This window comes from Typopeltis vanoorti, chromosome 25, assembly GCF_054136105.1.
Source record: "Typopeltis vanoorti isolate ZY-2024b chromosome 25, IOZ_Tvanoo_1.0, whole genome shotgun sequence".
Lineage (NCBI taxonomy): Eukaryota > Metazoa > Arthropoda > Arachnida > Uropygi > Thelyphonidae > Typopeltis > Typopeltis vanoorti.
In genome coordinates this window covers 30,029,695-30,046,996 of record NC_143573.1, presented here as the reverse complement: position 1 = coordinate 30,046,996, position 17,302 = coordinate 30,029,695, and the positions used below count along the sequence as shown (strand labels likewise).

General features: G+C 35.6%; 1 protein-coding gene across 1 annotated transcript in view; it reads right to left on the bottom strand.

The window, feature by feature from the left end:
- The window catches only part of LOC150092630 (uncharacterized), a 100,600-nt gene that overhangs the window by 10,363 nt on the left and 72,935 nt on the right, over positions 1 to 17,302 (bottom strand). Inside the window, exon 4 of the mRNA XM_090414640.1 lies at positions 639 to 836. Coding sequence (XP_090270766.1) covers positions 639 to 836 — 198 coding nt within the window. The remainder of the gene's footprint in view (positions 1 to 638; positions 837 to 17,302) is intronic.

Sequence of the window (17,302 nt, the reverse complement as noted above, 5' to 3'; positions counted from 1 at the left end):
CAGACACTTACTTTGGTAATCTTTCCTGTCTCATTCTGTTGTAATTTACTCAGTAAATGTATAGAAAGGGAACAGAATAGATAGAACTATATATAAAAGAAAACGCATCAGAGTTTAACATAAAAAAAAAGTCCACATTAAGTTTCAAAGATAAGAGAAAACTGGATAGTCACATTATGGAGAGTTAGTCCATTTTCATTTGCAGAGCATACATTTACATCTCCTATATCATGTAGTGATCTGGTTAAGGGTAGACCATAGATGCCTTGGAAGGTCAAAGACCTGGATTAGGATCAATTTGCAAGTCCGAAGTGTGTTCCTGGCAGTAAAGTTTCCAGCCTACAGTAATGTCAGAGGCCTCATACAACAGTTCTCCAGGCAGGTTGTATAGATTAAATCTCTGAATAGCTGTGAGGGAGATGTCTTCATAAGTATGAGAAGACTTCATTCACAAACTGCCAATTTTACTAATATTAAAAATCAAGTGATCAAAAAACAATTTAGTACAAAGTTTTTTAAACTAAACTAAAGAGACCCTGTTAAATTCACTAGAAAAATAATCTAAGTAAAAAATGAAAGAAATAATTCATATAATAAAGTTATGATGTTTAGATAATTTCAAAAGTATGGAAACATACCTGTATTACACTTTCTCTAGAATTCCCTCCTGATCTACGGCTAGGTGCAGTAGTTCCACCAATAACATCAATGCTTCCAGCCATTTTTCTTCCTGGTGGTGGTCCTGCTTTTTTCTGACCTCCCCCTAAACCAGAGTACTTACTATTTTCATTTACAGTTGCAATAGGAATAAGCTGATCCTTACCTCCAGCTGTGGTCTGTTTTAAAATAAAAAAATAACTAAATAATAACAATAGTTATTTAGGCCAAACAGAGGGTATTAAAGTTCGGATTTTCACTTTACAACTAAGATAGTTCAGAAATAATGGGAATATAACAAGAACCCATATTTTAGTTTTACAGAGCTGGAAAAGGCATATGGTAAGTTTTGAAAATCTTTTCAAAACAATACAGTTATATGGAGTAAATAGATTATATAGAGCAATATACCTATATTTAAGTTGTAAGTCAGCAGCTAGAACTGAGGAAAATACAGGAAGATGGTATTTGATATAAAATCAGGTGTAAGACAGGGATGTGCATTATCTCCACTCTTATTCATCATCTATATGGATTGCATTATGAAAGAAAGTAGCATTAAACTTGATATCAGTTTTGAAGATATCAAATTTAGCTCATTGTTTTATGCAGATGATGATGTACTCTCACATATCCAGAGTAGGTCTCCAGGATTCTCTAATTGTTTGGCATAAAAATCAACAATAAAAAGACCAAAACTATGAAAATAGGCAGGAAAATAGAAGTCTTCAGATGTATTCTCAATGGGAAGTCCATAGAACAAGTAAAATATTTCAGATATTTAGGCACAGTTTTTTTTAAGAAGATGGCAAATTAAATCTGGAAATAGACAATAGATCAATCTGGAAATAAACAACTTGATCAAGGATTTGAGACCACAGATATGAGTGATGATGGAAAAACAGGGACCTGAACAGCTGGCATTAATGGCAGAATCATATTAAAATTGAAGACATTAGAAAGTTGACATTGTTTCCATTCAGGAATGTGTGAACAGGCTAATCTAAGGTGGTGGTGTCACTTAAACAGAATGAGAGAAGAAATGTTAGCAAAATGTTTGCATCTCCTATATCCTGCAATGATCTGGTTAAAGGTAGACCATAGATGCCTTGGAAGGTCAAAGCTCTGGATCAGTCAGAAATGTGTTCCTAGCAATAAAATTTCCAGACTACTGTAATATCAGAGGTCTTTTTCTTGCCATCTTGGTAGAAAAAAGACCCAGAGGAAGACAAAAATCTAGATGGTTTGATTCAAGTCAGGAGTGCCTTAGAAGAATGCAATATTAGATACCACAATATCAGTATGTTGACAACTAATAGACTAATTTGGAGGAACATTGCTAATAGGAGATTAATAATAAAGTAAACTTATTCAAAGAAAATGATGATAAAAAAACATGACCAAACCCAGATATGAAAAGCATAATTGAAATCTCATGTCAAAATAAGAAGTTTTTCAGGTGTATCTATCTATGTATTTTTATTATAAATACAAAACAATACATCTATAATACAATAAAGTAGTTTTACTTCCCCCTATTTTATTGTACACATTACTTATCACAATGTTTAGCAGCTTATAAAGGGAAAACTGCAAGTATCAAAAGCAATTGTTTCTATAATTTGTAAACGGCTTTAAAAAGTATCAAGTTGCTTAGAAAAATAAACATAAAATACAAATGAAGTAAATTTACTACATTCATAATCAATTTCCTGGAATGTATACTGAACATGAACAGAGTAGCTTGGTTCTGCTAATCCTTTCAGTTCAATGTATGATTTTCCACTATTTCCTTGTGATCAATTTTCTGCCACTTTTACTGTATAAAGAAAGTAAGTGATCAGAATGAGGTTGATAGAAAATGGTCGTCTATTGGGATGTTTTTGGTATAATATCCCAGATATGAGAACAGTATTCTAAGGTTGGGTGAATTTGGAATTTCCATAGTCTTAACAGTTGAGTAGCAGTATCTTGGTGTTATAAAGGCATGGAACATAAGTTAGTGCAAAAAGAGAAATCTGATTTTTCCAAGAGAGATTCACTTATCCTTAACTTATCAGAGGTAAGAACAAGTAAGATATTTTTTCAGAAAAGATGGAATTGTTGAAGTATAAAGTGCAAAAGTTTGCCTTTGCATAACTGGAGAATAACAAGCTGACCAGTATTTAAAGCAATGGTTATGGAAGTTCTCGAAGCTTAGAACATTAGCAGTACAAGATTTGTTAACAAAAGCAGAGCATACTATCGTCAGTAAAATTATGAATATAATTTCAGGTTAATTAGAGAAGATGATTAATGTATAGGAGGAAGACTACGGGAAAAGTACAAAGTCCTAAAGTACCTCAGCACTAGTCGAAGAATATGAAGAGAGGAAACCATTACCAAGTTGCAAAGGATAAAAGACAGACCATAAGATAACTTCATAAGTGGTTTTCTATATTAAATTTGATCAAATGCTCTAGAAATGTCAAGAATAACCAATCATTTTTGCAAACCTTTCAATGACTTGTATTCTAAAGTGGATAATATTGACTAAGAAATGTCCTGTGAATTGAGAGTGATAGAATCCATACTGGTTGTCACTAATTAAATGATGGCTTCAGATGGTGAAGAACTTAGCACCTGATGTTCCTTCTATGTTATTTTCAAGAGAACTGATGTGAAAACAATGGAACGACAGTTCAATAGCTGAATATCTGTTTTGGGAATGAGCTGAATACAGCTTTAATAGCATATACAGCAGATGCCAGGCAAATAGTAATACAAGTTATGAACACACACACACACACACACACACACACACACACACACACACACACACACACACACACACACACACACACACACACACACACACACACACACAGGGTGCTTAAGGGGCAAAGCTGTATAACTGAGAGGAGACCTCCACATAACCTACAGTAATGTGGAGAACTGACCAGAGGCCTTCTGACCTAATGTCCAACAGTTCTCGTGGTGCGCCCTGTATAGATTAAATCTACTTGGAATAGCTGTGAGCGAATGAGCATGTCTGGCATAAGTATGAGAAGACTTCAGCTGACCAAACTGCCAATTGGTTACTAATATTAAAAATCAAGTGATCAACATGACAACAATTTAGGTACAAAGTTTTTTAAACTAAACTAAAGAGACCCCTGTTGTTTTCGCCAGGGAATTCACTAGAACAGCGAATAAGTCTAAGCTGCTGGAACAAATCTGAAAGAAACCCCATTCATATAATCACCAGAGTTATGATCAGTACTATCAACATTTCAAGAAGCCTGAATGGCAAACATGGACGCTGTATTTACACTTTCTACTAGAATTCCCTCCTAGGAGTGACTAAAACAAAAAAGACCAAAAACTAGGTGCAGTAGTTCCACCAATAACATACAAAATGCTATTCCAGGCCATTGACAATCAAGGAAAAGAAGTGAGTCCTGCATTTTTTCTGACCTCCCCTTCTCGAATGGCAGTCAGTACTCAAGTACTGATGTGGGCATTTACAGTTGCAACTAGGAATAAGACTTATTTGTTTGTGCCTATGGTCCCTCCAGCTGTAGGTTCTGCTAAGGTAGAAGTGGAGGAATTTTTTGATGCTTTAGAAAAAGCAACTGACACAATGAAATAATAACAAGTTAGTTATTTGAGGCCAATAGCAGAGGGTATTAAAGTTCGGATTTTCACTTTACAACTAAGATAGTTCAGAAATAATTTGGAGAAAAGAGCAAAGCTAAGAACCCAAATATTTTAGTTTTACAGAGCATGGAAAAGGCATATGGTTAAGTTACTGAAAATCTTTTCCAAAACAATGTGCACAGTTATACGTGGAGTAGAATAGGCAAGGAATATAGAAAAGTCTCAATATGACCTATATTATTGTTGATAGTGATGTTTTCTCCCTGGTGCAGGACAGCTAGAGTGTACTGAGGATATGAAATTGGACAGTGATCACTATGGTAGTCTTGAGCAGGATAAAATCAGGTGTCATATTGAAATGATGTGCATGTATCTCCACTCTAAAGTGGAAAAAAATTGAGCAGCTCATCTATATGGGATTGCATTATGAAAGAAAGTAGCATTAAACTTGATATCAGTTTTGAGAACAGGATATCAAACCTTTAGCTCATTCAGTGGCAAACTCTGCAGAAAACATTGATTGATGTACTACTCAAAGAGGCATATCCAGAGTAGTTGTCTCCAAGGATAAAAAAATCAGAACTCCCTGGTTTGGACACAGGAAGTTAAAGATGCAGTGAATAAAAAGACCAGAAAGCATATGAAAATAGTTCCTGTCAGGAATAAGTCAGCTTGTACTTCAGAGAATACAGATGGACAAGTCCATAGAACAAGTGTAAAACTATTTCATGGGAGGACTTTAGGCACAGTTTTTAGAAATAAATATCAAGAAGATGGCAAATTAAATCTGTGAAGAAGCTTAGGACAATGGAGATCAGAGTGCTGGAAATAAACAACTTGATCAAAGGTGACATTTGAAAACGGGAGAAACAGATATCCTTGAAGTGATGACTTTGAAAAACAGGGACCTGAAACAAGCCGTGGCATTAATGGCAGAATCAGTGGTAATTAAAATTGACCAGACATGCAGTCAGGAATGACATTGTTTCCATACTTCAAGTAGAAAAAGCCATGAACAGGCTTGAATCGTGGAAAGGCAGCAGGAGTGGATGATCACTTCGAAACCAGAAATGAGAGAAGAAATGTTAGCAAAATGTCTTGCAGTGGCTACACTGCATATCCTGCAATGATCTGGTTACAGAGGGACGAATTCCCGATGCCTTGGAAGGTCAAAGCTCTGGATCAGTCAGAAATGTGTTCCTAAAAAGGAAAATAAAATTTCCAGACTACTGTAATATCCCTACTGAGTGTTCCTGGCAAGATCTATGCCAAGTATACTTGGTAGAAATGGTTGAGAAGACCCAGAGGAAGACAAAGCTTGGTGAAGAACAAGCTGGATTCAAGTCAGAGTGCCTGTCAGAAGAATGCAGATATTCACTTTACCACAAATAGCCGAGAAAGCATGACAATATAATAAAGATCTGTATTTAAGTTTTGTCGATTTGGAAAAGGCATATGACTAAGGTGCCAAGGAGGATTAACTAATTCAATACGCTAAACAGTTATATGGTGTCAAAGAAAATGATGATCAAAAAAATACTTAGTCTTTAAACCCAGAGTATGTAAGTCAGCAGTTAGATTTGAAATAAGTACATGTCAAGATGATTTAATGTTAAATCTGGTGTGAGACAAGGATGTACATCTATCTATGTTATTCATTATCTATAAATGGATCAAAACAAGGAAAGTGGTATTAATACATGATATCAAGTAGTTTTACTGTCCCCCTATTTTATTGTACACATTACTTTATCACATGATGTTATAGCAGCTTAAATAAAGGGACAAGTCTGCAAGTATCTGACTAAATTCAATAACTGTTTCTATAATAGATATGGTATGAACGGCTTTAAAAAGTATCAAAGACAATGAAAAATAGGCAAAATCAATGAAAATGTCAACTATGTTGTGAAGTAGAACCTGTTGAACAAGTAAAGCATTTCAGCTACTTAGGCACGATTTCCTGGAAGATGGTAAATTAAATATAGAACATAGACAACAGAGTCAGCTTGGTTCTGCTAGGAAGTCAACTTTCAGTTCAAATGGAATAAGAGAGAAATTAGTCAGAACACTAAATTTCCTTGTGATACAATTTTCAAACCACTTTTAACTGTATAAAGAAAGTAAGCTGATCAGGAATGAGGTTGACCAGAAGACTAGAGACCGTCAGATATTGGGATGTTTTTGGTATAATATCCCAGATTATGAGGCGTGAACAGATGGCAATATCATAAGGTTGGGTGAATATTAGGAAAGAACTTTCCATAGTCAGCAATCCAGTTGAGTTAGCAGAGCTAATCTTGGTGGTATGGTCACTTAAACAGGCAATGGGCGAACATAAGATTAGTGCAACAAAGAGAAATCTGCCAGGTTTTTCAGCAAAACGACCCAGAGGAAGACCAAGATATAGGTGGACTTAACTGGTACAAAGTGCCTTAGAGGTAAGAACAAGTAAGATCTGATAATGTTGGAGTCTTGACAAGTAACAGACTGATTTGGAGCAAAATTGTTGAAGTTAGTAAAGATGCAAAAGTTTGCCTGTAGTAGTATCATATCCTGTACACCCTTGGAGGTACATAACAAGCTGACCATTTGATGAGTTATGAAAGCAATGGGATTATGTTCAAAAGACTAGTTTCTCGAAGCTTAGAACAGTTGCTAGCACTAGTATTCTAAGGTCAGGTGGATTTGGGATTTAATCCCAAATCCACCTGACTTTAGAATACTGTTCATCACATTTGGGATCGTACAGTAAAATCCTCCCTGAATATAATGGATGCTCCATGCTATCCAGAAGACAGATGATTAACTGTATGACATCTCTCTCACGGGAAAAAGTACACCAGTCCTAAAGTACCTCAGCACTAGTCGAAGAATCCATTGAAGTGGCTACCACCATTCCACCAAGTTGCACAAGGATTTTTCAAAAGACAGACCATAAGATAACTTCATTCCAAGTGGTTCATCTACCTGATTAAATTTGGATCAAATGCCTTTCCCACACCATTTTGCCCAATGAATAACCAAACTCCAGCTCTTCAAGCAAACCTTTCAATGAATCCTTGTATTCTAGGATGGAGTGGATAATATTGACTAAGAATATTTAAGTCCTGTGAATTGAGAGTAGAATAGAATCATTAACAATACTAGTAACAGTTTTTTTATGTGGCAATGAGTTTGAAATGCCATCTGGCTTCAGATGGAGGTCAAACAAGAAGATACATAGTAGGACCTGTTGTTGATGTTAGACTTCATGAATTGGTTATTTTCAAGAGAACTGTATCACCAAATGAAATACAATAGGTGCAACGACAGTAATCAATAATGGGGAATGAATTATCCAAACATTGATTGGATAACTGCGGAAATCTCACGAGCTAGAATGAAACTGAATTTAATTGAGCATATACAAGCAGCACGTGCCAGGCAGAACTCATGGTTAAAGAGTGTTATGAACACACACACATAGTATGGGGGGGAGGGGGTCAAACACACACACACACACACACACACACACATCACACACACAGGCACACAGGGTGCTTAAGGGGCAAGAGGCTGTATAACTGAGCAGGAAATTATGACCTCCACATAACCTTTAAAGGAATGTGGAGAACTGACCAGGGCTTCTGACCTAATGTCCAATCCTCACCTTCTCGTGGTGCGCCCTGTTAGGTATCTACTTGGATACTGAGCGAATGAGCATGGGCTGGCAATTTGGGATTCAGCTGACCAAATTGTATTCTTATTGGTTAAATCAAAATAAAAAATTATGGTACAACATGACAAAATTTCATGCCAGCTGGGGCTTCGCCTGATAAAAAAAGGCCCCTGTTGTTTTCGCCAGGGAACCAGGGCAAACAGCGAAAAGTCAGCTGCTGGAACAAATCTGAAAACAAACCCCAACTCAACATCACCAGAGTTAAGGATCAGTACTATCAACATAAGAAGCCTGAATGGCAAAGAAATGGAGCTAGCGGAGGAATTAGATAAGTACTAGATTGACATAATAGGAGTGACTAAAACAAAAAAGACCAAAACTGGTGAGATCTTTCTGAGCAATAAATACAAAATGTTATATTCAGGCATTGACAATCAAGGAAAAGAAGGAGTAGACATTGCATTCAACACAAAATACGAGGGTAATCTTCTCGAATGGCAGTCAGTCTCAAGTAGAGTGATGTGGGCAAATATGAGAATGGGGAACTGGACAATGAGACTTATTTGTTTGTGCCTATGGTCCCACAGGAGTAGGTTCTGCTAAGGTAGAAGTGGAGGAATTTTTTGATGCTTTAGAAAAAGCAACTGACACAATGAAAAAGGAAAAGTTAGTCGTTTTTGAGGATCTGAATAGCAGAGTAGGAAATGATTGTCAGACATACAAAAATATTTTGGAAAAATTTGGAGAAAAGAGCAAAGCTAATAGTAATGGCAAATACCTGTTGGATTTCTGCTCAGGACATGGACTGGTTATTACTAACACCATGTTCCAACATAAAAATGTGCACAAATTCACGTGGAGAGAAGAGGCAAGGAATAAGAAAAGTCTCATTGACTATATTATTGTTGATAGTGATGTTTTCTCCCTGGTGCAGGACACCAGAGTGTACAGAGGATATGAAATTGGAAGTGATCACTATTTAGTCTTGAGCAGGATAAAATCGAATTTCATATTGAAATGAATAACATGTAAAAAGTATTAAAGTGGAAAAAAATTGAGCAGCTCTCAGATGTGAACTGTAGACTAAAATACACAAAGATTATTGAAGAAAAATTGAAAGAGTTTGAGAACAGGAATCAAACCTTGGAGATTCAGTGGCAAACTCTGAAGAAAACATTGATTGATTCTACCAAAGAGGCATGTGGTGTGGTTGTCTGCAAGGATAAAAAAATCAGAACTCCCTGGTGGACACAGGAAGTTAAAGATGCAGTGAAGGAAAAGAAGAAAGCATATCAAAAGTTCCTGTCAAATAAGTCAGCTTGTACTCTTAGAGAATACAGAGACAAACAAGAATGCTAAACACTGTGTAAAACTAGCTAAACAAAAGTCATGGGAGGACTTTGGCAAGAATATAGAAAATAAATATCAAGAAGGTGGCAAAATATTCTGGAGGTTGTTGAAGAAGCTTAGGAATGGAGGAAAGAGTGCTGTAAAAGGAGTTAGAGATGATAAAGGTGACATGAAAACGGGAGAAAAAGATATCCTTGAAGTATGGAGTAATTACTTTGAAAAACTGCTAAATGAAACAAGCCGTGATGACAGTACAGTGGTAATAAAACACTAACCAGGCATGCAGTCAGGAATACATATCCATACTTCAAGTAGAAAAAGCCATCAAAGACTTGAAGCGTGGAAAGGCAGCAGGAGTGGATGATATTCGACCAGAAATGCTGAAGTATGGTGGTATAAGTCTTACAGTGGCTACACTGCATACTTCAGAAAGCCTGGACAGAGGGACGAATTCCCGATGATTGGAGTAGAGCTCTCATAGTACCCATATATAAAAAGGAAAATAAAACTGAATGTGAGAATTACAGCGGTATTTCCCTACTGAGTGTTCCTGGCAAGATCTATGCAAGTATACTTGAGAAATGGTTGAGAAGAATTGTGGAAGAAAAGCTTGGTGAAGAACAAGCTGGATTCAGGCCAAATAGAGGCTGTCAGGATCAGATCTTCACTTTACGACAAATAGCCGAGAAAGCATGAGAATATAATAAAGATCTGTATTTAAGTTTTGTCGATTTGGAAAAGGCATATGACAAGGTGCCAAGAGCAAAACTATTCAATACGCTACAGTTATATGGTGTCAATGGGGCATTATATCAAGCAATACTTAGTCTTTAATTGAGTTGTAAGTCAGCAGTTAGATTTGAAATAAGTACAGGAAGATGATTTAATGTTAAATCTGGTGTGAGACAAGGATGTACATTATCCCCTCTGTTATTCATTATCTATATGGATCACATTATGAAGGAAAGTGGTATTAAACATGATATCAAAATTGGAGATGTTAATGTCAGCTCTTTGCTTTATGCGGATGATGTTATACTTCTAAATAAATCCGCTACAAGTCTGCAAGATTCTCTGACTAAATTCAATAACTGTTATAATAGATATGGTATGAAGGTCAGCAATAAAAAGACAAAGACAATGAAAATAGGCAAAATCAATGAAAATGTCAACTATGTTGTGAATGGAGAACCTGTTGAACAAGTAAAGCATTTCAGCTACTTAGGCACGATTTTTACTGAAGATGGTAAATTAAATATAGAAATAGACAACAGAATCAGCAATGCTGGTATGGTAGGAAGTCAACTGAATAAATTCAAATGGAATAAGAGAGAAATTAGTCAGAACACTAAATTAGCTGTATACAAGACAGTGTTCAAACCAGTTTTAACTTATGCACCTGAGAGCTGGGTCAGAAGTAAAACGCTTGACCAAAGACTAGAGACCGCAGATATGAGAGTCCTGATAAAGATTAGAGGCGTGAACAGATGGCAATATCATATTAAAAACGAGAATATTAGGAAAGAACTTGACATTGTCAGCATCCAGGAATGTGTTAGCAGAGCTAATCTCAGGTGGTATGGTCACTTAAACAGAATGGGCGAAGAAAGATTAGCAAAACAAGTGTTCTCTGCCAGGTTGGCAGCAAAACGACCCAGAGGAAGACCAAGATATAGGTGGACTGATATGGTACAAAGTGCCTTAGACGTTAGAAATATAAGATCTGATAATGTTGGAGTCTTGACAAGTAACAGACTGATTTGGAGCAAAATTGTAGTTAGTAATGATGTAATTTTTTTCATGTAGTAGTATCATATCCTGTACACCCCTTGAGGGTACATGGCAGGAATTTGATGAGTTATGAACACAACAAGGGATTTTGTTCAAAAGACTATTTCTCAACTTGCACAGTTGCTAGCACTAGTATTCTAAGGTCAGGTGGATTTGGGATTTAATCCCAAATCCACCTGACTTTAGAATACTGTTCTCACATTTGGGATGGTACACCAAAATCCTCCCTAATAATGGATGCTCCATGCTATCCAGAAGACAATGCTTAACTGATGACATCTCTCTCACACACACACACACACACCATCCAAATGGTTTCTCATAGTACTTTCATGCACTCCATTGAAGTGGCTACCACCATTCCACCAATTTCCACAAATTTTTCAAACATACTTCTCACCCTCTTCTTCCATTTCATCTACCTGATGGTCTTTGGAAAAGCCTTTCCCACACCATTTTGCCCAATGAATACAAACTCCAGCTCTTCAAGAAATATATTTAAAGAATCCTTGTGGAGGATGGAGGGGAAAAGATTAATATAAAAAATATTTAAGTCATTGAAACACTGTATATAGAATATGCATCATTAACAATACTAGTAACAGTTTTTTTATGTGGCAATGAGTTTGAAGCCATCTGCTGTGAGATGGAGGTCAAACAAGATCAAATACATAGTAGGATGTTGTTGATGTTAGACTTCATGAATTGGTTATAGTGAAGAAATGTATCACCAAATAAATACAATAGGTGCAAAAAGAGTAATCATAATGGGGAATTAATTATCCAAACATTGATTGGATAACTGCGAAATCTCACGAGTAGAATGAAACTGAATTTATTGAGCTGTTGCGAGACAAGCAGCACGTGACAGAAAGAACTCATGGTTAAAGAGTGTTATATCTGATCATAGTATGGGGGGGGGGGGGTCAGTTAAAGACAACCATTCTGCCTCTGGTTGAGGACAGTGATCAACCAGAGGCAGAATTTGGACAGAAGAGGCTGAATAACAAAGCAGGAAATTATGACCAGCTGGGTTCTGCACCATGGTATCAGCTGTTGGATGGGAAGAATATCAAAAGTGCATAGGAAATATTTAAAAAATACCTAAATGATGAAATATCAGAATGTGTCTCTAGGGTTCAAAGAATAGAGTAGGATTGAAATGGATGTGTAATCTAATTAAGCAAAAGATTCATAAAAAAAAATATATGGTGTGAAAAGAATACCATGTCATGTCAGTTATGATAATTATAAGCAGCAAGTCAGAAAAGTCACAAGTGTTGTACAGAAAGCTAAGTCTCAGTATATGTATGAAAAGAAACTGGCTCTGCAAGCTAAAGGCAATCCAAAAGAATTCTATCATTAAGCTGCAAGTAAAAGAAAGAATGAATTTTGAAGAATAACTACTAAATGTAGATGGTATGTGGATGACTAATGTAGAAGTGATTGTTCAATTAATAAGTAGCCATTTTGCTAAAAGCTATCAACCTGGTATATGCAACACTGAACTCACTGCTACCTCTTCACTGTATGAGGCAACTCATGTACATGAGGAGGAAGTACTAGAGCTGTTGCACAAACTGAATAAGAATTCTGCAACAGGAACTAATGGGATATCAGCACAGATGCTAAATGCGATATCAGCAATAGTGAATGCCCTATGAACATGCCAATAAGAAGGTACACAAATCCATAAGTTTGAAAGGGGAAAAATAGAAAAGTCATAAGAATAGAGGTCTGTGAAAGTATAAACTTCAGAACACATGCAACTTACAGACAAAAAATACTAGTTGTGGTGGAGGTGGGTGGTAGATGGCGTTGATGGAGATGATTCGTAGTAGAAGTTCGGTGTAGTGGTTGAGACAGTTGTAGGTGTCCTCCCGCAATGAGTCTTCGGACTCCTTGGAGGTGTCAGGAATAATAATAATAATAATTTTAGTGCTGTGTGTGTAGCTATGAACTTGTCTATTCAAGTACTACAACCATAATGAAGAATTCTAAGCATATTCAAATCCTTGGAATCCCCAGTTCCTGAGAGTATATATATATGTGGAAGTGATAGAGGAGGAAAAAACTACTTGTGTTATAGATTAATGTGAATCAATGCAATATCTCTGTAACACAGTGTTAATTTTGGATAAGGCCAGGATTCAGTGGACAGTGAAGATAAAAGTGGAACTGAGTCTTATTGCATCTTGCTGACTGATCACATGGTCTTTTTCTACATTGCTTTCTTTATGCCAATACATCCAGAAACCACCTAATGTAAAAAATCCATGCTTATTCACCTGTTTGACACCAAGTTTTTTTTTTTTTTTTTTTTTGCTTTCATTAATAATTTAGTCCATATCAGTTTTAATTAACAGCAGTTATTTAGGTTCAAACAAACCAAAATTCACATCATAAGTTAGCCTTTCCTCTGTGTCAGCATTTACAGGGAAAGCTACATGCTGGCATTGAGGCCTCACCACAGTTTCCAGTGTATTTCAAACACAGTGAATAACAGTGAATATCCTTACATAAATGTTTTTAATTAATTTTTTGGGCCAAAATAGAAAGAATTCAGGTGTGTATGGGGGGGGGGGCACCTTGCTGACTGATTATATGATCTTTTTCTACATTGCTTTCTTTATGCCAATCCAGAAACCACCCAATGAAATCCAATGCTTATTCACCTGTTTGACAGCAAGTTTTTTTTTGTTTTTTTTTGCTTTCTTTAATAATTTAGTCCATATCAGTTTTAATTAACAGCAGTTATTTAGGTTCAAACAAACTAAAATTCACATCATAAGTTAGCCTTTCCTCTGTGTCAGCATTTACAGGGAAAGCTACATGCTGGCATTGAGGCCTCACCACAGTTTCCAGTGTATTTCAAACACAGCGAATAACAGTGAATATCCTTACATAAATGTTTTTAATTAATTTTTTGGGCCAAAATAGAAAGAATTCAGGTGTGTATGGGGGGGGGGGGCACCTTGCTGACTGATTATATGATCTTTTTCTACATTGCTTTCTTTATGCCAATCCAGAAACCACCCAATGAAATCCAATGCTTATTCACCTGTTTGACAGCAAGTTTTTTTTTGTTTTTTTTTGCTTTCTTTAATAATTTAGTCCATATCAGTTTTAATTAACAGCAGTTATTTAGGTTCAAACAAACAAACCAAAATTCACATCATAAGTTAGCCTTTCCTCTGTGTCAGCATTTACAGGGAAAGCTACATGCTGGCATTGAGGCCTCACCACAGTTTCCAGTGTATTTCAAACACAGTGGATAACAGTGAATATCCTTACATAAATGTTTTTAATTAATTTTTTGGGCCAAAATAGAAAGAATTCAGGTGTGTATGGGGGGGGGGCACCTTGCTGACTGATTATATGATCTTTTTCTACATTGCTTTCTTTATGCCAATCCAGAAACCACCCAATGAAATCCAATGCTTATTCACCTGTTTGACAGCAAGTTTTTTTTTGTTTTTTTTTTGCTTTCTTTAATAATTTAGTCCATATCAGTTTTAATTAACAGCAGAGATAAATATATAATCCTACCTTATAATAACTATGTGACTATGAACTTGCTCTTCATATATTGTCAAGGAGATATATATATATATATATATATCCTTTATTTCTCTACTCTGAGCTGGAGGCCTATATTCATTAGTACATTATAAAAATGAAAACTAAGATCTATATGATCTTATATATGATGAAAATATATAAGAATATTGCTTTGACTCAATAATGCATATTCATAGTACATAACAAGTAAGTATAGAAACATTTATGTATGGTGAGTTAGCCGATCTCATACGGCAGTAGCAGGGTTTTTTTCTCCCGGAAACTCGGGTTTTCCATCCCATGTACAGACAAATCAGCCTTCAGAACATATGCAATTTACAGACAAAAAATACTGTTGTTGGCAATGATGGGCGATAGATGCCGTTGATGGTAGTAGTGTCATAGTTGGATAATTAATTAGCAGTGGAGAGGATGAGATGTATTTAGCAAAGTAGAGTAGTGAGTCCTCCCAAGGAGGTGTCACGTAATAATAATAATAATAATGTATAGATAAATTTATGATTGAAAGAGATAAAATTAAGGTGGTTGAAAGTTGCGATTTGCTGTGGTCCAGAATAAGAAATGATGGAAAATATGAAGATGAAAATAATAGAAAAGTCATGAGGAAAAAAGCTATGTTAAACTTGACAAAATTTTTGAAAGATAGAGATGTTAGCAAGGCCACAAGAGTCAGAATTGTCAAAACAGCAGACAGAAAGCAAATTGATTCATTTCAGCAATAGACTGCAAGAAGAATGACTAATAAGGTTTTAGAGAGTATAAAGACAATGCTTCTTGGAGGCAATGATTGCTAAACAGAAGTTAATGTACTTCAGGCATATTATGTAAGCAGATGAATCATTAGAAAAGGCAGTTATATTGGGGAAGATTGAGGGCATGAGGAAGATCGAAAAAGAGCTGGATGGACAACATAAAGGAACTTACCAAGTTGAACTTATGACTGATGAAAGAAAAGACAAGCGGCTCAGTGTGAGATGAAGTGTTTGTTCACAAGATCACCAGGTGTCGGAAATTACTGGATGACACATAAGAATATGAAAGCAAGGTCAGGGGTGGGAAACCTTTTTAAGTGCGTGTGCCAAAATTGCCAAATCTTTTATGCAAAATTTTCTCACTTGCCGACCGAAATTTTCGGGAACATATTATTATTTGGTGTCTTTTAAATATGAGGAAAACCTTTTCAAATAATCAAAAATCACACTAGAGAGGTAAAATCAAAGACTATTATAAGAGTGATTATTGTAAGTCATGCAAGATTGAATGAATGCAAAAATTAGTGACGGAATTTTTACTTGTAAGTCCTTCTACCCTGCTGATAGCATGGATATTTTTTATTTGCCTTTAAGTGTAATTCTAGCTGCCATATACAGCCACACAATTTAAAGCCTTAATTTTTAAGATCAGCAAAAGAGTAAGCAATAATTCTGAATTTGTTTTTTTTATAAAGATCAATCAGACATAAGTGTTTTCAAGTTTTTCCAATATATTACAGTGTACAATCTCATAATCATTTTACTTGACTAAAGCACAATAAAAGAAAAGAAAATTAAAGTTATTCTTCTATTAATTCTTAATCCCTGACGAGTAGACGAGTAATACATAAAAATTACAGATAAAATAAATTGTTATTTTACCTACATAATATATTAAACAGAAGTTAATCTTTACCATCAGAAAACATCAAATTAAAACTAGAGAAAAAAAGAAGTGGACGTTTTATTTATTTAGCATTAATGATACTTCTGCATTACTGACGGCAGATAATTTATATTAGGTTTATGTGTATAACTTTTAGAGATATGCGTGTGCTACTAGTTTCATCTGTAAGGCTACTTCTATTACAGAGTTAACAAAGGTCATCACTGAGAACAATCATTCACAAGAATATGTACATGCAAAAATGGATAGTAATGCTGTTGCAAGGATTTTAAAACATATAAAAGTTTCTGGAATATTCCAAGTCTCTAGTAGCTCATTTTCCACACTTCTCTCTGTTACTCCTGTCTCTAATTGCTCCTTTTTAATATTTTCCAAGCCACGCCTGGCTGCCTTAGCAAATGATGCAACAACTGAACGGGACAAAACTTTTACATCAGTATATCGCGGAGATAGATGGCTTAGAAATAGGATGTTTGTTTCATTTTCTTATTACTTATTATTACTAAAAGAGTTGATAGTGTTTGTTTCTTTATTGCATTTTTATTTGGTATCGCTCTACTCAATAAAATTGTATTCTGTTAAGTTAAAATATACAACTCAGCGAAGATGTTGGATATGTATTTATTTATTTAATTATTTTTTAAGGCGAGCTCTGGGCTACATGCCGGAAAAAAGTCGTTGACATGCCAAGTTTGGCACGCATGCCAAGGGTTCCCCACCCCTGATCTAGGTAATGGAAAAATAAAAGGAGCTACATTTCCTTTGTAATGAGAATTAAAATATTATCATAGTTGGAATCAAAATAATTCCAGCTTCACATACAGTTTAGTCAACATTTTTGCATGTCATGAAGTTTTCACTTGCACAAGTTTCAGACATGGTCAAAAACCCATGTCTTTTGTTTTGTCTTCCTTTTTCCTTAAAAACACAAAGTATTTCTTATACTATTAATGTATTCCTTGA